General features: G+C 40.1%; 1 protein-coding gene across 1 annotated transcript; it reads left to right on the top strand.

The window, feature by feature from the left end:
- The first annotated feature begins 1,738 nt into the window (after positions 1–1,738).
- On the top strand, positions 1,739–24,641 carry USP12 (ubiquitin specific peptidase 12). Its single transcript, XM_033146401.1, has 9 exons — positions 1,739–1,940; positions 9,177–9,257; positions 11,438–11,651; positions 12,247–12,476; positions 14,846–14,922; positions 16,222–16,305; positions 20,241–20,438; positions 21,485–21,563; positions 22,760–24,641. Exons 1-9 carry the CDS (start codon positions 1,893–1,895, stop codon positions 22,859–22,861), a joined length of 1,113 nt encoding a protein of 370 aa, XP_033002292.1. The 5' UTR covers positions 1,739–1,892; the 3' UTR covers positions 22,862–24,641.
- Positions 24,642–27,381: the final 2,740 nt, after the last annotated feature.

The raw sequence follows: 27,381 nt of genomic DNA, 5'->3' as shown, positions 1-27,381 counted from the left end.
ATGGGTGATTGGCTGATAGGTGTGGAAAACCTGTTGACGACTGTTAACGACTGCAATTGGTCTTACAGGAAAAGGCAAGGGGTGAGATGGCTAAAGATAGCTTTGTCATGTATAGTGAGAAAAGAATCCAATGTCTTTGTTCAGACCAGGTTTCTCCATGGTTTTAAGTTTGGTAATTAGTTGCAATTCAGCAACTTCTCTTTCCAGTCTATTTTTGAAATTCCTTTGTAGTAAGACAGCTACTTTGAGATCTTGTATAGAATGTCCTGGGTGACTGAAGTGTTCACCTACTGGTTTCTCTGTCTTGCAATTCCTGATATCAGATTTATGTCCATTTATCCTTTGGTGTAGGGTTTGGCCTGCAGTTATTGGTAACAAGAACATGCAGTTTCTTGGCACTTTAATTATTGGCATGACCAGTGGAAAGATTTCAAGGAGTTATGAAAGCCTCTGGTCTTTTAGCAGTACAGCACTGATGGAGAGAAGTCCCATTTCTCTCTCCTTCTCCTATAACTGGATGGAACGACTGCTGTGACCTTTGAGGAAGGAACATAACAGAGATGCTTTTTCAGCACAGCAGTCCCATCTCTTTCCTCTCCTATAGCCTGATGGGATGGCTGATGATGCATCTGATCATGACTTTTATGTGTCTGATGCAGTGGAGTGTGTCCCCCCAAAAGCTTATGCTATAATAAATTCCAGTCTTTAAGGTGGTGTAGTGTGCACATGGGGAGGGTCGTGGTGGTCGGTGGCTACTATTTCTGCAGCAGGGTCCCTGCAGCATCCCTCTTTCTGGGGTCCTAGAGCAGCCAGACCAAGCATGAAGAGAGAGCTTTTAAGCCACTGTGTACTCCAAAGCCAATCATTTAGGAAGCCTGAAAACATCAGGCGCTTCCATCCCAAGAGAACCGTGTTGTATTTACTGGAATGTCACGGAAAACGCAACCTAATGAATTTGGAGCTCTCCCAAATCGTTTGCCCATGTTATGAGCGCATAAAACAGTATATATCTAGATGAAAGGCAACCCACAGTGATCTGCAATAATCGCTGCAGTGCATCTTTAATTACAGTATTACTGTTGTATAATTAAAAAGTTACTGTATAACCTTCGAAGCTTGCATAATGTTAGAAGGGGAGCAGGGTAAGAAGCATGGCTGCAACTATCACGAAGAGGCTGGTTGCTCTCGTTGCAGAAACACATAACATTCCTACTACTAACCTCTCTTGTTTCGTGCTCGCAGGAGCCTAAAACACACAACGCATCACCTGCGCGCGTGTATGAGAGAGAGAGAGACGCGTATTAACCACGAACAGCAAGAACGGGGATGGGGGGGGGAAAACACCCCAAAATAAAAACTATTCGACGTATAGCGCTAGGACCTAGGGGAGCCACGGAGAAGGCAGCCGGCGTGCTCTCGCGCTGCTCAGGGAAAGCGGATTGGCTGCGCTCCTGGGGGCCTGCGAGACTTACGGCGCTACGGTTCCGGGTAGCAAGCCGTAGGGGCAGCGGGGCTCGTGCGGGCGGAAGAGGCTTGCGCCAGGCTGCGCGGAGAGGCGCGGTTGGTTTAGTGCCGAGGGCAAAGCGAGCGGACGCAGCACGTGCCCTCCGTCACCCTCACCTCCCCCCGCCCACCGTCGTCTGTCTCGCGCGCGCCCTTCGGCGGTTGGAACTGCTTACGGGTCGTTTCGTCAGGCGGGCGGAGCTCTCGGGGAGCCCGGAGTGGTGGGGCCGGGAGGGGGGCGGAGGCATCCCGCTCTCCCTCAGCCGTTGCTTGGGGGCGGCGCCCGGGTCTTTCTCTTTTTTTTTCTTCCCTTCCCCTCCTCCTCCTCCGGTGGGAAACTCCCCCGGCTCGCCTCGACGTGTGATTGGGTGGAAGATGGCGCTGCGCGGATGGAAATCCTAATGACAGTCTCCAAATTCGCCTCCATCTGTACCATGGTGAGGAGCGGGCGAAGGGGTGGGAAGCTGCTATCTCCTCTTCCGCCCCTTTTCGGCTGCCCTGTGTGGTGATGGCGGCGGCGGTTTGAGGAATCCCCCAGGGGAGAGGGAGCGCCTCGAGCTGGGCTCCGAAGGGGCCTGAGGGCGTGTGCCGAGACGGGACGGTTGGCCACCGGGGGCACCTCCCTGCCTGGATGGTATTTCCGCTTGAGTACACGTTTCTGCCGGGGGTGAGGCCTACCGGGTCCGAACCTGGATTAGGGTGGCTACCGCTTTGGGGTAAACCTTAAAGCAGAAGCATGCGGGGGTTTGGGCTGCTGGAGGCGGTGACAGGAAAGATGAGTGAGCCCCTTAAAACGAAAAAGGTGTGGAAATGGGTGGGCGAGCAAAGATTTTGGAGGTGGGCCTCAAGGTAGGACTGTATAGAGAGGAGTGTTGGCACAGCAGGATATGAGTAGCTGCTATGTAGGCAGTACAGTACATGGAGCTTCAAGCGAGGAGGGTGCTTTTCCTCATGCAAATTAAAGCATTCTGGTGTGGTAACTGGCGTGTTGCACCAAAATCGAGGTATCCTGTGTTTTTTAAAAGGCTAACACATAGCTCTTGTGGGTTAAGAGCTTGCTTCATCCAGCAGGTTGAGTGTCCTGCCTGTCACCGTCTTCATTTGAATATTCAGCTTCCTCTTCCTAGGCTTGCTTTCCACATAGGTTTCATTTCCTTATGCTTTAATTACTTGGGAAAGCAGGACAGGATCAAAACCGCTGTTAATCAGCTTTAGAGTGCACAACATTGATGTCAACACTGGCATACTTTGACGTGTGTCTCATTTAAGTAGCTATGAAAGAGAGTAGCAAATGAAGCTTTCAAGTACAGACCTGAGTAAATTAAAAAGCCCCCTCAAGGAGGACATTCTTCCTGGCACATGGGGATTTTTATTCATAATCTGTTAAGTGTGCTAACTGGACTTTTCTCTTTAACAATTAAGTTAAAATCCTTAACTGTTTATCTTAAGAGTGGGGAAACTTGATACTATTTCCCTTTTGACATAGAAGCCTTTTAGAAGGTAGGAGCAAAGCTAATAGGAAATATCTTCCCAAAATATATGTCACCATTCTGCAGAAGACTGCAAATGTTGCCTTATCTGGGCCCAGTTGGTTTGTAGCAGTTAGCCTCAGCCCCGCAGGTCTGTGAGAATAGTATTGAAGTTTGCATTGAAGTGGCTAGTGGAATCTCCTTCTTAAGAACAGGCTGGCCCCTGTCCTCCCAAGGGTTTTGTTGTTGCTCCCCTGGACCTGAGTAATTTGGCAACTAATTTTTTTAAAAAACAACTCTGCTAAAGTGCTGTAGTGTTCCCCAAAAGTGGACATTTCTGCCTGAACTTAGCTTGCAAATGCACATCATCATCTTATGGTGAGGTGTTTACGGCAAGAAAGCCTCCGAATTTTGGAAACAAGAAAGTTGACTTTGTCCTGTTTCCTGAGCCCTAAGACTTTCTTGCAATGGGAAGGAGAATAGGCACATTTACAAAGTAAGAAGACTTCTGAATCATTTTTGGTCCTCAGCACAGTGATGGAGTAGAAGCAGAAATACTGTGGGGACCCCCCCACTAGTCTGCCTGCCTGTCTGAATGTGTGTATGTCTGGCTGTGTGTATGTGTGGGTTATATATATGGTAAGTGTTTGTGTGTGTGCCTGCTCATGCATTTATTGACCAGGCCACTCTGACCACTTCCATTCTTGATATGTAGATCTCAGATGGGTGGTCAGCCCTCAATGCAGCCCTCCTGCTGAAAAAATTAGCCTGTAGGATGTAATCTCTGCTTTAAAGACTACATCCTTCCTTTCCCCCAATCTCAAATTACTTCCTTCTCCCCTTTATCCAAGTTTTGATATTTTGTGGTGTTTTCCACAAAGCCCTTGTTCTTTCTCTTACTGTGCATACCTATCTCTCTCCTTTTTTGTCTTTAGCCATCACCTCTTCCTGTAGTTGACATGCCTACATGTTAGCAGGGGAATCTTTTTAATCTTCTGTGTTGTTACTGTATTCCTCATAGATGCCCGTGTGCCTTAGCAAGATGGGCTCTTCAAGAATACGTTAGGCATAGATGCCTTTTGACTGCTTTATTTAGCCCCACCCCATACATACAATGTGATGCCATTATACTATGCTCAGTCTTTACTGGAAAAGAAGAAATGCGAGATAAATGTTATGTACATTTGTAGACTGGGCTTCTTTCTATTATCACCAGGAGTAAGGTTTTTAAAGATGATTAATTCTGGAGAAGTGACAGAAATTACTTCCTCCATTGTACCCTGGAGGTCCTAATCTAGTTGTGCAGCAGTAATGTAAGCGCCATACAAATGTAGTTGTGGCAATGGAGATAAAATGATTGCAGAGGAATTGCTTTTGCTGCTTTTTTCTCATGGAAGTTGATTAGTGATTGTGGGTCAGGGGATACAAGCACATATCTTTCCAAGACAAAAAAAATGCTCAAAAGGCATTGGAATGAGCATATCCTTCCAAGACAAAAAAAAATGCTCAAAAGGCATTGGAATGAGCATTTGTGAGATTCTTTCATAACATAAGGGAAAAAATATTTTGAAAGTAAAGGAAGAGGAACAACAAAAACATGTATACTTACCAGTGGGTGCTGAACTGATGAAAGGCTCGTAATGTGAGAAACAGTTAAACTTGCAGTAAAGTATTTATGGACTAAGCAGAGCTGTGAACCTAATAAAATGGAATTTGGAACCACTCTGATGTATCACCACAATACATTTATAGTTATTTTCTGTCACTTTTCTTTCGTCACAATATCTGTTTTCAGAGTTCCGATATGCAAGTTAGTGCTAGGCACTAGTTGTGCATTTATTTATTTATACTTATAGCCTGCCCTTCAGCATATAGTCTTTGGGTGGGTTACAAAAATTTCACAATTAAAAACAAAACACACAGTCATTAAAATCATAAAACTGCAACCACAAAACCAACCAATAATAAAATTAGTTGAACAGGAGTGTAGAGCAACAGTGCTTTAATGCTTTAGTAGGATGAAATACTGATTAAGACATTATCAAAATGTCTATAATTATTTAATTGAATTGCCACAAAATTCATTGGGATAGTTCTAATACTGTCCCTATGGGATGTTAGTAGCAGGTGAGTAGTTCACTGTTATCAGTCATTATTCTGGCACAATTATTGGCTGCCGTCATATTTTATTTTATTTTGTTTGGAACAGCATCTATCCTGAATCTGCCTGTTGACATTTCTGACAACTGTACAGTGCTGCAGATTTCCAGACTGAATGTAGTATCTTTTTATATACTATTATATACTTATTAAAGCATTTCAGAGCAACATTGCAACTTAAGATATGAAATACAGTAATGTGACAATAAAAAAATGGGAGTATGAAAAAATGTGTAAATAAAGTTTTCATCTAGCACTGAAAAAGAGAATAAAGATGGTGCCCCACAACCCTCTTTGAGAAGGCAGTTCCACAAATCAGGTTCTGCCACAAGGTTATACAGATACTGGTGGATAGCAAAAGTGTTTTAAAAATCTGATTTTAAATATTGCTGGTTTTAGATAATGAATATTAAAATGCTTCTAGATTTCTGGTTTTGTATGCTGCAGTGAGAACCCTTGGTTGGGCTGAGCATCATGAGGTAAATGCAATGGATAGTAGATTTGCAGTATATGCATTGGACAATGACAGATAGCTCTACTCTTTTCTCCTGACTTAAACTTATACTTGACATTTCTTCTTTTCAAAGCCCAGCTACATATTATGTTAAATGAATAGATTTGCATAGGTGTTTGTGGTTTGCTTTTTTTTAAAAGAGGAGCTATGAGAGGAGATCTACTGTAGATCAGGTCTGTGGCAGGGCTGCTTCACTGCTATTACAACACTGTAGTTTAGCCTTTGCCCTGTGTGCTAATAAGAGGCATACTAAGCAAGTATGTATGGCTGATTAAGCATCCTGGTAGGAGAAGGCGCTGAATCTGATTACCAGACCAGAGGTTATGCAAGTTTGCTCTCCACTGTGAGAATAGTTCAAACTTTGTATGAGAACAATAAGGTTCTTTGACTTCTGAGATTGGTTTGAAACATAGAACTTTAAAGATTTTGTATGCGATCTGGTAGTGTTCATATATCATTAAAAAATGCTGCCAGCTTGTGTTGAAGAAAGCAGTTCAATCACATGTAGAGTGTGAATTCTTCAATACCTAATGTATCCAACCTTGCTTTCCAAAATGAATAAATTACAAGTGGATAAGAAAGCACAACACAGCAGCCAATATGTCAAATATTGAGATACATCATCAGAGAAAACAAACCCATCCTGGAACCAGAAGGAGTGTAAAGAAAATGAGGCCAAATGAACATAACCATTTCCCCTATAAATATCTCTTAAAACCTAGGGGTAGAATCAGAGGCCAGGTGAAGGGTGTCCTAATCTTCATAATCAAGCACAGCCCATTGCTGCATGCCAAAGTGAGAGTATGAAATGGACTGACCCAGCCATTAAAATTGTAAAAACTCAGGAAAAAAGAATAATCATAACACCCCCCCCCCCGGAAACCTTCCTGTCAAATCTTCCAATAACATTAATTGGGATAGTAGTAAAGACTAGCGTTCTCGACAGTGTTCTCGAAGCTACTAACATGAGTTTGGCCAAACTACGAGAGGCAGTGAAGGATAGGCGTGCCTGGCGTGCTCTGGTCCATGGGGTCACGAAGAGTCGGACACGACTGAACGACTGAACAACAACAAAGACTAGCACTCAGATGCTCCTCTGGCTTCAATGGCTTGATATAATCATTGATTGCCATTAAGTCTGAAGTTGACAAACTAAGTTTAGCACTAATCAGGAAGTAGGTTTGTAAGCTGGGAAGCTCCCCATGTGTGCAATGGAAGTGCAACCTTAAAAGGGGTATAATGGTGAACACACTCTTGAAAAACCAATTATCTGTACAAACGCTAATAAGTTTTTATATTTTCAAGCTGCTTTGAACCAAAAATTTGCTCCCAAAGTAGCTTACAGCAGATAGAAGATAATACGTAGTGTTACTGTGAGAGGGGGTTCTCAGCTGGGTAATAGATTTCCATTTTGTTTTTCTTCTGTCAGTATCCTAGCAGCTCAGACCACCCCAGGGAAACAAATCACCCAATCATATTAAATTCACCATCCCTTGACATCCCTTGCTGAACGCAACAGGTTTAAACAGTACAATCAGGCAAGTTGTCACATTGCAGAGTGAATAGTTTTATGTTCACGACATAATACGTTTTCTATTTTACTGATCTGCTTCTTCTGTATACTTTGACACTGTGATTATGCACTTAATTATGAAGCCCATCATGTGCTTTGTTGAAAAAGTATATTTCCTTACATTTTAAATAGGGCAACTTGTACAAAGTTCATTCATCAATTAGAGTCTCCCTGTAAGTCTCCTCAAAAGACAACCAATGTCACTTTATTCGACCATTGGAAAAGGTTCAAGCAGAATTGTGATCTCTGAACTCTTTGTATTTTTAAACCAGTTACTTCATAAAATATTTCAATGTGAAATGCTGGATCCATAATTGCAGAACTGTTTATCCATCCTACAGAGGAGCATCCATTCATTTTAAAAAGAAAATATTGGCAGTAAGGTCATCAATAGGAATTGAATCACATTCTTGTGTTGCTACTTCCTCTGTCATTGACTACCGGTATATTTAAATATTTAAGTAAATTTATATTAATTCCAGTTATACATAAAAATGGAAGGAGATTAGTACTGGGATGATATCCTGGTAGTTAATGTCAGAAATGATGGGTGTGCAAATTAATGCTACTTACTCCTTTACCATAAAATTTAATCTAGAGTCCTATATAAATCTAAGAAAGAGCAACATTAAACATACCTGGGCTTATTTCTGAATTGCCATTCCTAAGGTTTTTGCTTATATTTGAGTACGTTTAACTGATCCAAGAAGTCCTTGTTAGTGCTGGACTATATTCACAAATTTGTCAAGACAGGCATAAGTCCAAGGAACAGATGCATGTTATCAAGTCAATGAGCAATGTAAAGATCAGCTAATTTTTGCATTTGTATAACTAACATGTGCAGGATGTTTATTTTTAAACACCACTATTCCAATAATGTGCCACAGCCTTAAAAATGAGCATGGGTGCCTTTAATTTTCAGCCCTTCTAGTTAAAACTGATTCTATAACGCTTTAGTGTGGAGTAGAATTGTGAGGATTCCCTCCATACACTTAGTAATGTGTCAGGCTTCCGCAGCTATGAGCTTGGCTTCTTCTCTCCCATATTGGTCTCTCAAAACATAATGATCCTTCAGAGCTCCTTAAACACTCTGGACGGCAACTAGCTTTAGCTAACCAAGAACTAATAACTTAGATAAATAAATAGTAAAGGCATGCTCCATTTTTAACCATTTTAATTTCAGAGTGTAGTTACTGGCCTGGGTCACTTAAACAAGATTGTGGAGCAGCTGCGGAACTGCTAACATGTTACCTGGTAAACTAGTTTGGCTTCTCTGCCTTCCTTCTATCCTAATAACAGCAGGCTGCAATACTATATTCTGTTTTATGGCTTAATGATAATGTGTCTGCCATAGCAGGTTTGCATTTCTAGTATAATTTCTGACCTTTAGTTCTCTTTGTGTGAGAGAAAGAGGGGGAGTGAGTAGGTAAGTGAAAAATGACATGGGAGCTGCTGCTAAAACCATTGATGGTTTAATCTATTTGAAAGTGTTCTGTGTTTTTTTAACCCAGGCATCTGGTGAAATTGGAAATTTTAATTTTTGTCATTGTAGTCCCGCTTGTTTGTCAGACCTGTTTATATGATTTGTAATTTTGGTATATTGTTTTTCTCTGTTTTTATTACTTTGTTCCCAATTCTGAGATTGAAAATAATGAAGAGCAGGCTATAAATACTGTAAACAAATGAGAAACAACAGCAACTATGTGTTGTTTGAAGAAGTAACAAACAGAAGTACTGTTTGTTAGTGTTACAAACTAGTATATCAGTTGTCAGCTCAACATGCACAGCCATACTTTTGTATGTACAGAGAAACTTGCATCACTTGTATTCTTGCTTTGGACATCCTCCTTTAGTTGTTCTTAATCAAACTCTTTGCCTAATTTGCCTGCATGGGTAAACCGTGCCATAGAACAGGTCATGGTAATTACTGGTGTGGTTTTTTTTTTTCTCCCTCTAGGGCGCTAATGCCTCGGCCTTGGAGAAAGAAATTGGTCCGGAACAGTTTCCAGTCAATGAGCATTATTTTGGTTTAGTAAATGTAAGTTGCAGATATTACTTGTTTTGAAATAAAGTGAATGTATATGAAAGAAGTTGCTTGCCTGTGCCTTAAAGGTAAACAGACCCCTGACCGTTAGATCCAGTTGCAGACAACTCTGGGGTTGCGGCGCTCATCTTGCTTTAAGGTAAAGGTAAAGGGACCCCTGACCGTTAGGTCCAGTCGTGTCCGACTCTGGGGTTGCGGCGCTCATCTCACGTTACTGGCCGAGGGAGCCGGTGTACAGCTTCTGGGTCATGTGGTCAGCATGACTAAGCCACTTCTGGCAAACCAGAGCAGCGCACGGAAACACTGTTTAGCTTTCCGCCGGAGCGATACCTATATATCTACTTGCACTTTTTACGTGCTTTCGAACTGCTAGGTGGGCAGGAGCTGGGACCGAGCAACGGGAGCTCACCCCACTGCGGGGATTCGAACAGCCGACCTTCTGATCAGCAAGCCCTAGGCTCTGGTATACTGGCACACAAATTCTGGGCATAAAGAAATTATAAAAGCTCTCTAGCACTTGATTAAATGTGTTTTCTATTTTGAGTGGAAAAATATATTCAATCTTTATTCAGACTTAAGTTCAGACTCTAAACTAATTGCAAGAGTAGTGTTTTAAACTGTTCTGGAGAATCCTGGGATTCCTAGGAAGCCTGGTAGGAGTTACTTAACGAGAAGGTGAGTAAAAGTGAAGAAGAGTCACTGAAAGACAGCTTGCCCATCTCTGGTAATTTTATTTCTTGCAGTGTACACACAGCCTCAGGAGAGGTATATCCTAGGTCCCTCATTGTTCATGAGAGCCAGTTGTGACGCTAGCCAATGCTTGCCATATGTGCCAGCCTGAGTGTCCACTCAGAACATGCAGGGAACTATATGCAGTGTGCTGGGTGTCCATGGTGCATGTTCATGGTACATGGGAGTTAAGGTTAAGAGGATTTGCTGAAGTGAGTAATAATGGCATTAGGATATCTTTAAACTAAAAATTAAAAGTAGCCAACAAGCAAAACTCCCATCTTAATTGGACTGAAACCTTGTATTCTTATGTTGCTAGTTGATGCATTAGACCAAAAGGACAATAATATAAAATTCATTGGAGTAGTTTAATTGACTGGGAGTTGGACCTGTTTAAAAGATGACTCAAACAGCTGGTAGACTGTATGGCTTTCAAAACTTAAAATAGTGATATATGGGTTCTCTGTTCCCCACCCCATTAAAAAAAAACAACACCCACGTTTCAGTGGTGATCTTGGTGGATATAACGCTGTGGGCCCTCACACATTTCTCTTCTCTTTCTAGCAATAATTCCCTTCTCTTAGTGACCTTAACCGTGATTCAGGGTTACTTCTGCACCAACTCTAAGCTTGATTGACCCTAATCAGAACTCCCAGCTAAGCCAAAATTTGAAGTAAAACATTGGTGTAGTTGTAAAGATAGAACTGTAGGTAAGCCTAACAAGGAAGAAGAGGGAATTTGCTCTGAAGAGGGGGAAGAGGAAGTACATGAGCCTATGGCTCATTCGCAGCCTTGTAACCATACTAAACAGAGCTATCAGCCTCTTGACAAGGCATGGGTATGAACTTCAAATTTTACAGCATTAACAGTGCATACATTTTATAAAATGGAGAATACAACATAGACAGTTATACCCAAATGTAAGTTCCTGGGAGTGGAACAGATTTCCATTAGTGGAATGGGGCTCCCCCTTCCTCTCCACCTCCTGTAGCCTCCCTCATGACCCTCACATTTTCTCTGGAAGTTTGGGAGACCCACCAAAACAGATCTGAGGCAGAGAAAAGGCAGCCCCATTGCTCAGTTAGACTATTATTTGATATTAGATATTACCCAGAGTTTTAGATATTACCGGAGTTTTTCTGGTGAATTTTCAAAACAATACATTTACTAATGCTGCATAGATTTTGCATTGTAGAAAGAAAACGCATTGGTGGTCAGATATTTCTAAAAATAAAATGTGTACAACAGAGAAGCCAGATGGCAGTAAAAGGTGCATGCTTTGCTGACTGTTAAATCTGCCACTAGTTAATGGATAAATTATACTTCAGTATCCAAAAATCAGTAAGAGACACTTTTGCTAATATACACTTTTGTTTCACACCACTCTCTTTGTAAACAGTCTTCCTTTTCAATGAGAACTAATAGATAATTTCTTTGTGTTTCAGTTTGGAAATACATGCTACTGCAATTCAGTTCTTCAGGCACTTTATTTTTGTCGTCCATTTCGGGAGAAAGTCTTGGCATACAAAAGTCAGCCCAGAAAAAAGGAAAGTCTTCTTACTTGCTTAGCTGATCTTTTCCACAGCATAGCCACCCAGAAGAAAAAAGTTGGAGTAATACCTCCAAAAAAGTTCATAACAAGACTTCGGAAAGAGAATGGTAATGCTTTATTTTGCTGTTATGACACGTTTTCCTTTATCAGTTTTACTCAGTCAGAAAAAGGGTGTTGTCTCTCTGTTGTTCATTCTTGTTCTTCTAATTTGGACTGACACTCAGAAACTGAATTTATGGTTCCCCACCCCCACCCTGGTGATAGTTAAAGTACTATATTATCCCTATTAAATGTGGGCATAGCCCTGTATTTTGCCACACTTGCAATAAATATTTTATTTTAAAGGTTTAAATGTCACCCTGTATTGAGGTGGTTTACAATCTCATAATATCACTAAGATGCACAGCAAAATTCCAGTAAAATTTAAAATTTGATGGCCATATCATTTACACTTACTTTGCCTCTTTTTATTAGAATATGCTGGAACAGCAATAACATATATCCTAAGGTCAATAATGTTAAACAGTATTTTTAAACTATTAAAATCCTCAGAATTATGATGGCCAGTATGCATACTAGTGGAGAGTGTAGCTTGTTTATTGCAAAACTCTTTTGCATAATATTAGAAGGTGGTCTGTCTATAGATAGAACTTTCTTGCTTTTTGTTCAACCGTCTTATATCCTAGTTAATATGTTTTGCAGAGCTTTTTGACAACTATATGCAGCAAGATGCGCATGAGTTCTTGAACTATCTGCTAAATACAGTTGCTGATATTTTGCAAGAGGAGAGTAAACAAGAGAAGCAAAATGGCCGTTTACCGAATGGCAGCATTGACAGTGAAAATAACAACAGTCCACCAGACCCAACGTGGGTTCATGAGATTTTTCAGGGAACGTTAACAAATGAAACCAGATGTCTTACTTGTGAAACGGTAGGTATTTCCTATAGATTACTTTGATTTCTTTTATTGTGCAAATGTGTCTTTTGTATGCTTGTTTCTATATCAATCAATCAGATTTTTATTACGGTCGCAGACCAGCGTAAGTAGGGTGGAGAACAATCATTTAAAATCTGTAAAACATTTTGGAAAGCTAAAATTACTAAAACAGAAGGTATATATAAAATACTATAAGAATCTAAATGAGGCTAAAAGAATCTAAAAGAAGGGTTAGGAGCATTCTTGCTTCTCGGCCTTTAGGCTAAGATCAAGTGTAGTTGTTTCTGTAGTGTATCACAACTCTTTTGACTGTATTTAGATAATCATATCTCAGCTTATTAAGCAGTAATATGAATTAGGCTTTTGCCTCCGTTCCGCACACAGCCCTTTCACTCCTTCCTTCACAGTGTGAGCAAACAAAGTGAGGAGCCTCTAATTAGAGTTTCCCACTTTATCCAAACCAGGAAACGATGGTTTACTGGTGTTAGATTTCAGTTGTGTGAGGATTTGAGAACAGAGAAAAATGAAGCTGCTTATTTCATAGTCTAGCTTGATGAAAGTTAACCATTTAATAGCAGCTATTAAAATTAACACTTGTTCACATGTTTCCTTTCTTGATGGAGTAGTTCTAGAATTTCTCTCTAATTCTGCAAACAAGAATGAGTGCCTTCAATTTTTGCAAAAGAATTGCATGGAAAATATGTAGGATTTCTATGTACCAAAGATTGGGACAGAAAAACATTTACAACAAGCATCTTCCTGCCATATGTGTTAATAAGTTGCTTCAAGGAGATGGGGAAATTATTTACAATTATTTTTTTTTGTTTTATTATTATTAATGTTTTTCTGTATTTATATTCGGTGTTAGCCGCCCTGAGCCCGGTCTTGGCTGGGGAGGGAGGGGTATAAATAAATTATTATTATTATTATTATTATTATTATTATTATTATTATTATTATTTATTTCATGTTAACACTCAGTTTGCTAGAGTTCTCAGAGTTCAAAGGTATATGTCAAAATGTGGAATATAAAAGGCCTAATCTAAAAGTGAGAATGTATGGCACTTTCTTTCTAAAATTGGTTACCATTATTTTAAAAGAAGGAGAGTTTTCTGTACACAGGACTCTAACCTCAATATTTCTTTTATCCTTGCACTGCAGTATTCAGAGCACTGCAGCATTTTTTGAGAGTCCTGACTTTCTAATATAAAACAATTCTAGTGTTGTTATTCATGTCTTGCATGAAAGCACAATTGAATATGGAACTTCAAAGAAAATCTTATGTAGCTTTTACTACAGACAATGTGTAAGCATATTTTTCAACGAGAGGTGTGCATCATTAATGAATGAATTATCCAAGACTTAGCTGGTATGTGTCTGTTTTTATAACCATTGTGCTCTGATATTGACCCTCCACCGCTGGCATTCTGTCCCCTAACCTCTCCTAGCCCACCCAGTTTCAAAATTGCTGTTACATAGTATGCCCCTGGGTAGGATGCCACATACCAAGCTTTACCCAGCGCTTATTAACTTAACTTCAAGAAAATTTAGTACTCTAATTTTTTTGTACGATTGAAAACAAACATCTAGCAGAGTTTTTGTACTTAAAAAACTAGTAATAGCAGCAGCAATAGATTTAGATACATCATGACTTTGATTCAGGTCTGGTATTGGGAATGCAAAGACTGATGGAGTTCACTTTTCAGTAACAAGGGTCAGAAAAGGAAAGCAGCTGTGAATTTGCAGTCCAATATTCATATGCTTATTGTACCAAGAACAATTAATACTATGTAAATTTATCTGCAGATGTTGTCCCAGTCAGAGACAAGGCATCAAGATTCCAGTTCCATTTGTATCACTTGCTCTTTTGTCAGTATTTACACATGGGGTATTACAGAACAGAAACTAATATCTATACAGTACTGTTAAGACTGTATTCATAAGAGAGAAATTATATTCCCAATCCATCAATTCATTTGCTTTTATCTTGCTCACTGGAGAGCATACAGAGTTCAGTAGGTTTCCAAACCAAGTTCTGACAAGTGTTGCCTTAGGCATTTGTCAGTGTATTTTATTCTATCTTTCATAAAGCTTCTGCATCTGCTGTAAGAAAAACAAAAAGCAAACAAAAAAATTAAAGTGAAAAAATGCATTTTTTCTGGTCTGCATACTGGTAAATAGAAGAAAATGGTAAACCCATCTTACTAATGTGCTTGTACAGCCTGTTAAATGGTAATTCATCTTGAAAAACCCCTATTAGCTTTTTATCACCATTTGATTTATAGGTCAGTTTGAGACCTTGTTTCAAAATGTGCTTTGTGCAGGGAAATAAAAAAATTTTTGCACACCCCCCCCAATTGCAGATAAGCAGTAAAGATGAAGATTTTTTAGACCTTTCTGTTGATGTGGAGCAAAACACGTCTATCACTCACTGTTTAAGGTATGGAAGATATTCAAATTTTGGACTGTTTGTTTGTTTGTTTGTTGGTTGGTTGGTTGGTTTGATTTCTTACCCACCCTTCACCATAAGGTTCCAGGGAGGTTACAAGAATATAATATGCCCATATAAAATCAGCTGAAATGGTTACAATTAGAAAAATAAGTAGTACTATTCCAGCCGGAGCACTATAAATTCAGCAAAAGAGGTGGGTCTCACAAAACAACATACTTTGACTGTCACAGGCCAAGCTAAAGAGGTTTATCTTCAGCATATAGTGAAAGCTATATGGCAAATATGCTAGATGCACCTCTGTAGGGAAGGGAGTCGCACAATTCCCTGGGCTGCCATTCCCACATTTCTGTATTCATCCAACTATGGAAGTTAACAAGAGAGAAAGTTGGTAAAAATGTATCTTTTATTGCACCAACTTAGACTGCTACTAGCAGGGGCGTAGCAAGGGGGGGCGAGGGGGCGGGCTGCCCCGGGTTCCATAATGGAGGGGGTGACAAATTATCAAAGAACATTTTTTTTAAAAAAATGTGGAAATTTTTTTTGAATTTTTTTGTGAATTTTTTTTTGAAAATGCCTGCTCCGAAGGTCTTGTCTTACTATAGTAGGGATTATATAGCTATATATGAAATTTCTTGCATATCGGTTAATATCTTGACCCTCCTCCACCGAAATAGCTGATCACTATGTCATGAAGGCTGAAATTTCAGTTCAGAGAACACTTACTGTTCCCAACCCTAAGCCTGTGGAAAGCCATCTAATTAGACTTTAATTTGATTTTGAGATGTTTTTAGGAGGTAATTTAATTATTGTTTGATTTTATACCAATGTTATGAATCTGATGTTAGCCATCCTGAGCCCGACTTTGGTCGGGGAGGGTGGGATATAAATAAAAGTTTTTTATTATTACTTGTTATTATTTCTTTGTAAGAAAATATGAAAAAACATAAAACCATTTTTGCGGGAGGGGTTGACAAGAAATTTTCCGCACCAGGTACCACCTGACCTTCCCATGCCTCGGGGGGGGGGGGGTGACAATTTTTTTTTTGCCCCCGGGTACCAATTTACCTTGCTACGCCCCTGGCTACTAGGAATCTCAAGCCTTTCCCTTTCATGGAGTTCTTCATGCTCTGTATTAACCAAACTTGAACTACTAGATATCATTATACTTGCTATTTCTTGTCCTTTGGGATTGGCATGACAATCGCTGCCAGCTTAAATTCAGTACATTTAAGCAAGATGTTGAGAGTTGGCCTGTCTTTCACGTTAATGCCTGTTCTTCTGTTTTAGGGGATTCAGCAATACAGAAACCCTGTGCAGTGAATATAAATATTACTGTGAAGAGTGTCGCAGTAAACAGGAAGCACACAAAAGGTACCATAAGCATATATTGTAGGTTTCACAGTTGTTAGCAACCTATCCAAATATTTTTCCTTACGTTGTGTTTTGAAAGTTTAATTTGGTTATAACACCAATAAATGTTCTGTAGCAACCAAGATACTTGAGGTTCATTGTGATTGATTACCTAATTGCGTGATTTCTGCCTCTCACGTTTTCAGCCCCTAATATTTCAATATGATTTAAAAAGCTAATCCTAATTGTCTTCGCTGTCTTCCCACCTACCCCCTTCCCTTTTGTATTTCATCTGCAAATTTTATACACTTACACTGGCTCAAGCTCCAGATGTTACCATGGTACCAGTATTCAGACAAATACTATTTGGAGCAGCCAACCTTGAGTGGCTGGACAAAGCAATGTGAGATGTTATCAGGATATGATCCATCATTGGAGATGGTGAGCACTGTATATTTTAAGAAGGTTAAAAATCTGATCTTTAACCAGTTTTTTTACAAAGATTCTGTATGAGAAATGGGAATTGTTGGACGTCATGATAAGCTTTGGCATATGACGGGAATGGCCCACATCAGGCTTTCGTTTTTTGCACTCTTCTCCCCTCCTCCTTATTTCAGGAGTGAAAAACCCTTCCCCCCCCCTTCAAGGGCTGCATGCTGGCAATGGGAGAAGCCAGAGCCAAAAGGGGAGGGGCTTTTTCTCATCCTCAGAGCAGGCTGCCAAAGGAGGAGGCTGCATGAAATTAGGCTGTGAGCGACAGGTTCTCCATCTCTGGCTTTTTGTTATATGTAATCTGAGCCCAGCTAGCTGAAAAGGATCTATTTTTATATCCTTGTAAAAATTAAAGTATGGGAGAACATAGGCTACTGTAAACATTTTGACATGAATTGTTCTGTTCATAAAATTGTACATTTGGCTCGTTTACCTATGTAACATTTTCATTTCTACTATATGTTTCCATTATTTTCCTTGGAGTTTTGAATCTTCATGGTGATGATGACATATGACTTAAGCTACGGTTTAGCCGAGTGATGATTAAAATTTCATAAGACTATTCTTGTCTATGCTTAAGTCATTAATTAAATTGATCTGTACTTTTGTGGAATTTCACTTGATGCTTCTGTAAGAGTTAAGTGTTTTTAGTTTTGATAAAAGGAGGTATATCTGAAGGGTTGTCATGCAGACAAGTAGACATCTTTGTTGCTCCAGAGGGCAGAACTAGAACCACTGGGTGGAAACTGCAGGGAAAGGGATTTTGGCTAAGCATTCAAAGAAGCTTCCTAGTGGCAAGAGCTATTATACAATAGAACAGACTTGCCTTGGAAGTTGGAGGTATTCTAACAGATGCTGGGCAGCCACTTGTCAGGTATGCCACAGTTGCATCCTGCACTATAGAGAAGAAGAAGAAAAGAAGTTTGGATTTGATATCCCGCTTTATCACTACCCGAAGGAGTCTCAAAGTGGCTAACATTCTCCTTTCCCTTCCTCCCCCACAATAAACACTCTGTGAGGTGAGTGGGGCTGAGAGACTTCAAAGAAGTGTGACTAGCCCAAGGTCACCCAGCAGCTGCATGTGGAGGAGTGGAGTTGCGAACCTGGTTCACCAGATTACAAGTCTACTGCTCTTAACCACTACACCACACTGGCTCTGTACTGAGTAGGGGATTTAGACTCAATGGCCTCCAAAGTCTCTTCCAGCTCTATGATTCTATGGGTCAGGAAACTATCAGTCCTTGAATATGTTCACTCACCATTTTTTGTCTGCGTGTAGTTCTATACTAGGGGTCCCCAAACTAAGGCCCGTGGGCCAGATACGGCCCGAGCGAGCCAGTTATCCGGCCCGCAACACCGCCCGCTCTTAACGGCGTGGCACGGCAGCCCATCTCCAGGTTGGCGGAGTGCCGGAAATAGTTTGTGCGCATGCGCAAGCGTAATTTCTGGTGCACTTCCAGGTCGGAGGAGGCCCACGGGCACAAGCTATTTCCAGTGCTCCGCCAACCTGGAAGTGCACTGGAAATAGCGTGTGCGCACGCATATGGGCGCGTGCTCCGCAGCCCTCCAGTCCGCTGTGCGATCGGTGCCGAAGGAACCGGCCTGAGGCTGGGTAAGTTTGCCGACGCCTGTTCTACACCATGGAAATGATAGATTTCTAGCTACTTGGGTCTACAACTGGTTTTCACTTTCACCTCATGATGGGTCACACCAGTAGCACCATTGCTAGTTTTATTACACTTTTAAGAAAAAGAAAAAGGAGATAAAGCAAGAAAATCAGAAGGGAGGATAAGACTATATGGTTTTTTATATAAAAGTAAAAGCAGATCTCACTTTGGAGGCTAGGGTTAAAACTGAGCTCCAAATCTAGAAATGTTACTACTTTTTACATTATATCAATTTTTCTACAAGGGATGTGATCAAAGCATTCACACTAGATAAAATGAAGCAGTAAGTCCTTTGCTCTAGCCATCACTGTTTACCAGTAGGATCCAACAACTGTTAATAATAACTGTGGTTCCTAAAAGTTTAAATAAAATCTTGGTGTTGGTATACTTGCAACACAGTCCTAATCATGTCTGCTCAGAACAATGTCCTATTGAATTTAGTGGGGGCTATTCCAAGATAAGTAGGGTTGGAATTGCAGCCTTGTATATTTGTTCAGTTCAGTTTTTAATTTAATGTCTATAAAGTGTGGTATTCCAGGTTTTAGACTAATTCAAAGTAAATTTGTATGTAATAATGCACATTACCTGTCCATCAACCTTCATTGTTCAAACCATTGCTGTTTTCATCTTGTTTGCTTTTAAGTGCATGGCTGTGCTTCAGGAAAGTAAAGCATGCATTTGCAAGCAGTGATGTACTACTGAAGTTTAATGATGCCTGATTTTCAGTGTGAAAAGTGCTTCGTTGAGGGGTGCAAAAAGCTCTGACATGCTGCTCCTTAGTGAACATTTTAGAACTTTCTTAATTTTTGCATATGAACTAGGAATTGCAGAATGAGCATGTTGACGCCATTGTCAAAATGCACCTTCCCCTGAAAATAATGCTGTGTGGATTGATGATGTCCATAAGCATGTTATTCATTTGCACTGCATTGCTTTTTAAATGGGCTGCCCCAGATAGTCAGGTACTGTATAGAGCAGTGTTTTTCAACCTTTTTTGGGCAAAGGCACACTTGTTTCATGAAAAAAATCACGAGGCACACCACCATTAGAAAATGTTAAAAAATTTAACTCTGTGCCTATATTGACTATATATAAAGTAATTCTCTTGAATAGGAATCAAATAAACAAATTTTTCCCACGGCACACCAGGCAACATCTCGCGGCACACTAGTGTGCCGCGGAACAGTGGTTGAAAAACACTGGTATAGAGGACTAGATTGTATAGGAGGAAGTGTTGGCTCAGCATCAGGAATGTCTTCCCATTTCCATTAATATGCACACACACGCCCCACTTGCAAACAATCTACATTATTTTGCAAATATGTGAAAAATTGCCCCAAAGGAGTGGAATGTTTTACAGGAGTAGAACATGCTCACAAAATGCTCACCCCTTTTGGCTCAGTGTAGCTTTCAAGCAGTGGCACACAAATAGTTTTAGTTCCTACTTCAGAAGCTCTGTTCCAAGTTCTCAAACTGCTTTCAGTCTTCTGTATATAATAGTTTGTGACTTGCTTGGTTTCAACCATGTTCCCTTCCCCACAAAATTGCTATGGCACCTTCCAAACATTGTTAGGGGCTTTCGGGGGCATGCAGTTCTCAACAGCTAGCAAGTGGTAATTGCTGTGTGAATGTATTGCTGTTTAACATATTTGTATACTTAAGTCGACTGATTTTAATAAGTCTACTGTGAGATATGACTTCATTGGCTACTGCCCACCATCAGAAAAAGTAGGTTTTAAAATGCAGTTGAATCTTGGACATTTATGACCACACTAAAATAAATATACTTTGTTTCAGGATGAAAGTGAAAAAGCTGCCTATGATCCTAGCTCTCCATCTGAAGAGATTTAAATACATGGATCAGCTACATCGATATACAAAACTCTCCTACAGGGTAGTGTTTCCCTTGGAGCTTCGGCTGTTTAATACATCAGGAGATGCCACTAATCCCGACAGAATGTATGATCTTGTGGCTGTGGTAGTCCACTGTGGAAGGTAAGAAAATCCAATGTGACACATTACTGCTACTGATTTACTGTGAAATAGCATTGTATCTTTCTTTAAAATCATCAAAACAATAGGCCTTTGATGGACTCTATTAACATATGTAGAGTTATGTGCCAGCATTATTGTTTCCTTCAAGTGTCATAGTTGAGTGTTAGTTACAGGTAGGTAGGCCGTGTTGGTCTGCAACTAAGTTTGTTCTTGTATGAGCTTTCGTGTGCATGCACACTTCTTCAGATACACTGAAACAGAAGTCACCAGACCCTTAGGTATTACTCAGAAGGGTGGTGGGAATGGGTGATTGGCTGAAAGGTGTGGTAAACCTGTTGATAACTTTTAATGACTGAAATTGGTCTTGAGTGTTGTTGTTTTTATACAGCGATTAAATTAGCTGCTTCTTTGGTTCTTGTTCTTTATGAAAAATCAATATTTGAAGCTTGTTTTTGTTAGAGATTTCAGAGTTGCCTACGTGCAGAAATTCAGCTGTCTATCTTCAAGCAATTACTAGTTGGCAGAAAGCCCAGATCTGCTCTCTCTCAGACCCTTAGCAACGACCTGTGATTGGTCAATGAGTTCCTAAAGACTGAGCTCTGTGTGAGAGCTTGTGTGGTTAGTGTGTGGTGCAGGTGTTGGTGTGGAGAAAGTGGTCAGTGTAGAGAGAGAGAGACAGAGAGGAAAAGATTTTATGTTTTGTTTCTTTTATTTTGTAAAGTCTGTACATAGTAACTTATGGATACTAGTTGCTTCAATAAATACTGTATATAGTTATCCAGCGAGTTGCTGAGTTCCTGCGTTGTGCTGTCCAGTTAATTACACAACAGCCACAAGCTTCCAGAAAAGTCTGCGTCTAACTCTGCGGTGTCCAGGAATACGTTATACTCCTGACACTAAATCTTAAGAGTTTTCATATAAATGTTGTGTTTAAAAGATAAAATAAGTGGGTGTAGTTGTCAGAATTCTTCAACATTTTCTTCTGAGGAAAAAATGATGTTAAATGATGATGAAGACCTTAATGTGAATTGCTTTCTTCTTCACAGTGGACCTAACAGAGGACACTATATTGCAATAGTGAAGAGTCATGATTTTTGGTTACTCTTTGATGATGACATTGTAGAGGTAAGAACGTCTGTAATTCCAGATTCTAAACGTTATTCTGTGTCTACTACTTACTTTTTAGATTATCTCCAAGACAATAGATTTTGCAAAGAAACTGTTAACCTGTTACCAATGTTAGGAGAACATGGTAACATTTCTAGTAAAGAGAGTATGCCTTTGCATATTTATTTTCTTTGGAGTGTCTTTTTCAGTGTGTCTCCTTCTAGCAAACAGCTACTGTAGTAATCTTAAAATGATAGCCAATGGTGTTTGTTAGCTAGAGCAGTGTTTGTCAACCACTGTTCCGCGGCACACTAGTGTGCCGCGAGATGTTGCCTGGTGTGCCGTGGGAAAAATTGAAAAATTCGAAAGATTTTTTAAAAAAATAAATGTCAATTTTTCGCCTACTAGGCGGGCACCGGACTGTGTCCTGGGTATGGGGTGGGGTGGGGTTTTTGACCCCACCCTCGGCCAGCAGGGGCGCCGATTGGCGCTGCCTAGGGGGACACCCTCCACTTTCTAATGGTGGTGTGCCTCGTGATTTTTTTCATGAAACAAGTGTGCCTTTGCCCAAAAAAGGTTGAAAAACACTGAGCTAGAGGTATGAATGCAGTTTATGGAATGTATTCTCTGCCCCTGGCAGCCCTCTGCACAAACCTACACAAGAGGGTTGAGGGGTATGTAGGCAGTTGCAGGAGAAGGAGAAGGGAAGGGAAATCCTGTTGCATGAGCAGAAATGTGTTCCTGAAATGTTTGCTATTACCCTTAACTTCTATCTTTTTTCCTTTGTTATGAAGCATAAGAGTTTAGGCTGCAATCTTGCCACCCCACCCACTGTTGTTGTTGGTTGGAGAAAGGGGGCTAGCATGCAGTCCTGTCTCCTCCCACCCCCAACCCCCACCAGCAAAGAGAAACATTGCCGATGAGGTTCTGCTGTGGTGGAGGCCCAAGCTGTTCCCAAACTGTTGTGAAGCTCTCACCAGTAGTTCTGCCATTGGCAGTAGCCAGTTGAAAACCTGGAAATAGGGTGGTCTTGGGGTGGGACACTGGAGGTTTTGAATTGACAAGACCCCAGACCCTTGATTGTCCTTGAGATATGGCAATGGCTCCAGCACTCTTATCTCTCCCAACCCCAATTAGAATTGCTGTAGCCATGCTAGATAAATTGGAATGGGTTTTCTTTTTACAGAAATTATATCCTCTGCATTTCGTTTCAGAAAATAGATGCACAAGCGATTGAAGAATTCTACGGGTTGACATCAGACATCTCAAAAAACTCTGAGTCTGGTTATATCCTCTTCTATCAGTCTAGGGACTGAAATGGGTCTGTGGTGAAAAGTGACGTCCTGTATCGCTGCTTTTCTGGCATTTGTGGAAAGGAGAAAATACTAATTCCAGAGAAGGGGGGGGGGGGGGAAATGCAGAGTCAAAAGAGTGGTAGCACAGTTTGCACAGAACAAAGCCAATGTTTCAGAGAGGCTTTCTTAAGCTCTTTATATCATGCTCATTTAATTTGCTCAGGTGTCATACTGAGAATGCTGATCCGCAACAATTGCTCAGTGGGAACATTGAGGCCAGCTGCTCTCATAAGAGCTAGCTATCAAGCAGCTGAAACTCTGCTAGAAGATTTTATCAAAAGTCCATTCAAGTCAGTGGTAATATTTTCATGATCTTCAGTACGCTTTGAATTTCGGCCAGTGTTGCACAGGAAATAAGTGTAACAGAAACAATATTAATTTGACATACATATTTTGTTTGTTTGTTTGTTTCTTATTAAAAGTGCAAATGATTCTCTGTTCATTTATGCTCAGTTTCTGGGTTTATCACACACCTAATTAGAGAGAGTAAGCCTAACAGTTGCCTTCCTGGCCAGAATAAATTAATAGAATTTGGTGTTAGCTAATAGAATCAAGAAGGCAAGTATGTTTTGCTTCTTTTAAGAAGCTTACATTATGGTAATATGTACCTCTATAATTGGTAACAGTTTGGGATTTTAAACTCCCTATGGGGAATAACTTGGTTTATAACTATAGTTTATTTTTATTTATGTATTACTGTAACTTCTAGAGGTTTTGTATTATTCTCAATTCCAACATGTTTTGGAGCCTAGTTTTGTATATTAGCTTATATCAGATTTAAATATTTTATTTCATTGCATATCTAAGATTTATATCATATCTCAATAAGGATACATTCAAAGCCTGAAGTAACTGAAGAAGGTATAGTTTTACTTCCTTCCATGAGGAACTGATGACTCTGGCTATGTATTTGACATGATTTATATAAGGAGTTGGAAAAGGAACTTTCCTCTGACCTTGTAAAACAGCTTACTTGTTTATCACAGTGAGAGACTAGAGCACCGTTGGTATGCTAGACTTTCTGTTCTAAGTCTTCTAAACAATTGGCTGCAAAGTAGGTCAGAGTTCCTCATGCTTAAGTTCCAGTAGAATCAGAGTGTGGGCTTAATTGTGACATTTAATTAAAAACTGAAAATAGTTTGAGAATATCTCAATCTACAATCTGTGGCTACAGTGGATTTTAAAATCCCAGATGTATGTTGGATAAAATGACTCCTTACAATTCTGTGATGGTTCTATTCAGTAAAATTTAGATAGTAATAAAATTGTCCTTTGATATTTGATTGGATCATGACAGCAACAGATGATATGGAACAGATCTCTTCTGATGGAATTGAACTCTTCTAGCTAACATTTCCATGCATTATCATTGTTGTCTGACGGTGGCTGAATGTGAAAGAAAGAAAGAAAGAAAGAAAGAAAGAAAGAAAGAAAGAAAGAGAGAGAGAGAAAGAAAGAGAGAGAGAGAGGCTGAGCGCACATTCCCAATAAGAGCATTTATGCCTTGATAGAATGTGGTTTTTGTTTTGTTGGACCTGTTAAAATGTAACCCCCCCCCCCTTTCTGCTGCTATAATTAATGCATATACTTTATCGGTATCATTTAGCTCAGGAAAACAACTTCATATAACTGAACAGATTTCTAACAGGGTCACCAAGTGGGCTACTTTATTTAACAAATGTGAAAATGTCATGTCAAATTGTAAAGATTCTTTTTATATAAAAACAAACATTATAAAATTCTTGTTTTGGTCCGCTCTTCTTTTTTAAAAAACAAACAAAAAACCTGCTACTTAGCTAAAATACCAGCATTTCAAAGATGACCATATTAAGTCTTCAATGAGAATACATAGTGGTTTTAAAAGTAACAAATGTAAATTAAATATATGGCTTATGGTTCATAGCCATTGTGACTTTCCCATATGGTGACATGAAGCTTGAATAATTTTGATATGGGATCTTTTGATAAAGAGAGGAGAATGTGTTGCTTTATGTCAGCAATGTGTGTGGAGTTTTTTTAAAACTAGGCTTTGCTTCTGGCTACTGTTTCTCAGATGCCTGAAATTCCAAGAATGGCTTAGGGTGGTATTCAATTAAGTTTTACATAGAGTAGGCCAACTGAAATGAGTGAACATGATTAAATTAGGTACATTAATTTCAGTATTTCAACACTGAGTAAAACTGAGTTGAATACCACAGAGATTCATGCAAGGACTTGTACATATATCCAGTAATACATGTACTTTTTCTAAATTCATTTCCTTGTACACCTGGCCCCCTTTCATATCACAACTGTTTTGAAATTACCCTTAACATCATCTTGAATCTGGGAAGGCAGAGAAATGCTGATCAAAAACAAGTCCAAAACCTCTTTGGGTCTATGAAAGTAGTTGCACAGTTCTTTGAATTCTAGCCATGACATTTATCTTATTCCTGGTGCTGTTGAAAATATAAGGAGGTGGTTCTTTAAATATAAACAATTTGCTTGCATCACAGTGCAGCTTAATTTGAGAAGCACTGAGAGCTTGAAATAGTCACTTGAAAAAAGGATAACAACCTTCCAAAGAGATAGGGAAGAAATCTTCAGATATAAATTATGATTGGTATGCAGTTTGTATTTTGTGCAGGGGATTAGAATTTCTGTTAAATAGTTCATTGTCAGTGAGAAATTACATATTATAATTTTAAAGCTTGAAAACACTTTTTTTTATTTTCTCTCTTAGCTTTCTCATGCATCTTCTTGCAGTGTCAAAAACATGGATAGAGTCATACAGGGTTTTATTCTAACTGATAAGTAGTACAAATGTTACAAAAGTAATGTGTTTATTGGTTCATTAAGTTGGTGTTAGCAGCAAAGAGTATTTTCCTAGGTAAGGTAAAGGTAAAGGACCCCGGATGGTTAAGTCCAGTTAAAAGCGACTGTGGGATGCAGCACTCATCTCGCTTTCAGGCTGAGGGAGCTGGCGTTTGTCCACTGACAGCTTTTCGGGTCTTGTGACCAGCATGACTGCACCGCTTCCGGCAAAGCAGAACACAGTGACGACGCCAGAGCCCATGGAAACGCTGTTTACCTTCCCACCACAGCAGTACCTGTTTATCTACTTGCACTGGCATGCTTTCGAACTGCTAAGTTGACAGGAGCCAGGACAGAGCTTACTTCGTTGTGGGGATTTGAACCTCCGACCTTCCGATCGGCAAGCCCAAGAGGCTCAGTGGTATAGACCACAGCGCCACATATGACCTCTTTAATCCTGATCTGAAGATTAATAGCTCTAGTGTCGGAGTCAGCACACCTCTGATACTGATGAGAGAGGCGGTGGTATTCTGTTTGTGCGCTTTATTGAGGCATCTGGCTGGCTTCTGTGGAACAGAATTTTAGACTAAATGGGCCTTTACTCTGATTCGGTGGGACTCTCTTTATATTCCTTTAAGATAAAGAATTCTCTTAGGCTTCATTAAGATTGCACATCCTGACTCTCCAGTGTTAGGGAGGCTGACTCTGGCAGCCCACCGACCCCTGACTGCAATCTATTTTTTTAAAATAAAAAATACCTTTTTGAATGCTCCCTACTGTTACGGCATATTAAATGTGAACAATTAAAGTGGAGTATGGGCCCTGTCTGCTAACTGGAACGATGTTTCATGAACTTGGAATACTTTTTCTGCTGAATTTAGTATTCGCCTTCAAGAGTGAAACATTGAATCAGCCCTGCACATCAGCTTTGTATGAAACTGCTATGTGTGATAAGGTGCCATTAAAGGTAAAGGGACCCCTCACCATCGGTTCCAGTCGTGTCCGACTCTGGGGTTGCGGCGCTCATCTCGCGTTACTGGCAGAGGGAGCCGGCGTTTGTCCACAGACAGCTTCCGGGTCATGTGGCCAGTATGACAAAGCCGCTTCTGGCGAACCAGAGCAGCGCACAAAAACGCCGTTTACCTTCCCGTTGGAGCGGTCCCTATTTATCTACTTGCACTTTGACGTGCTTTCGAACTGCTAGGTGGGCAGGAGCTGGGACCCGCTGACCTTCTGATCAGCAAGCCCTAGACTCTGTGGTTTAACCCACAGCACCACCTGGGTCCCTTAGGTGGTCCTAATATCTCAGCAGTATACACTGTACACTTAGATGTTTATGTGAATATCTGAGCATAACTTTTAGGAGTTCTTTCCAGCCAGAGTATAGGCTTGTAGCGCCATCCATTTATTTATTTATTTTTACAGAGAGAGAGAGAGGTGTGGCTTGAAGTCAAGAAGAAGCGCTGTTGATCACAGCTTATTCCCCAGTCCTAAATTAGATGCAAGTATGATCATAAACTTAACCCCCAGCACATTTTAATTCAGCAGTGGCTGAATACTGGAAACGGTTTAACCTCTGTTTCTTGATATAAATATTGTGCAATAATTTTATGTACCCATGATTTTATATACCACAAATGTAAGATAGGAAGAGCTTAACCAAATTTGGTAGATGGTTAAAACACAAG

This window comes from Lacerta agilis, chromosome 4 (assembly GCF_009819535.1).
Source record: "Lacerta agilis isolate rLacAgi1 chromosome 4, rLacAgi1.pri, whole genome shotgun sequence".
NCBI classification, from domain to species: Eukaryota; Metazoa; Chordata; class Lepidosauria; order Squamata; family Lacertidae; genus Lacerta; species Lacerta agilis.
This window is presented reverse-complemented; position numbering and strand designations above follow the sequence as displayed.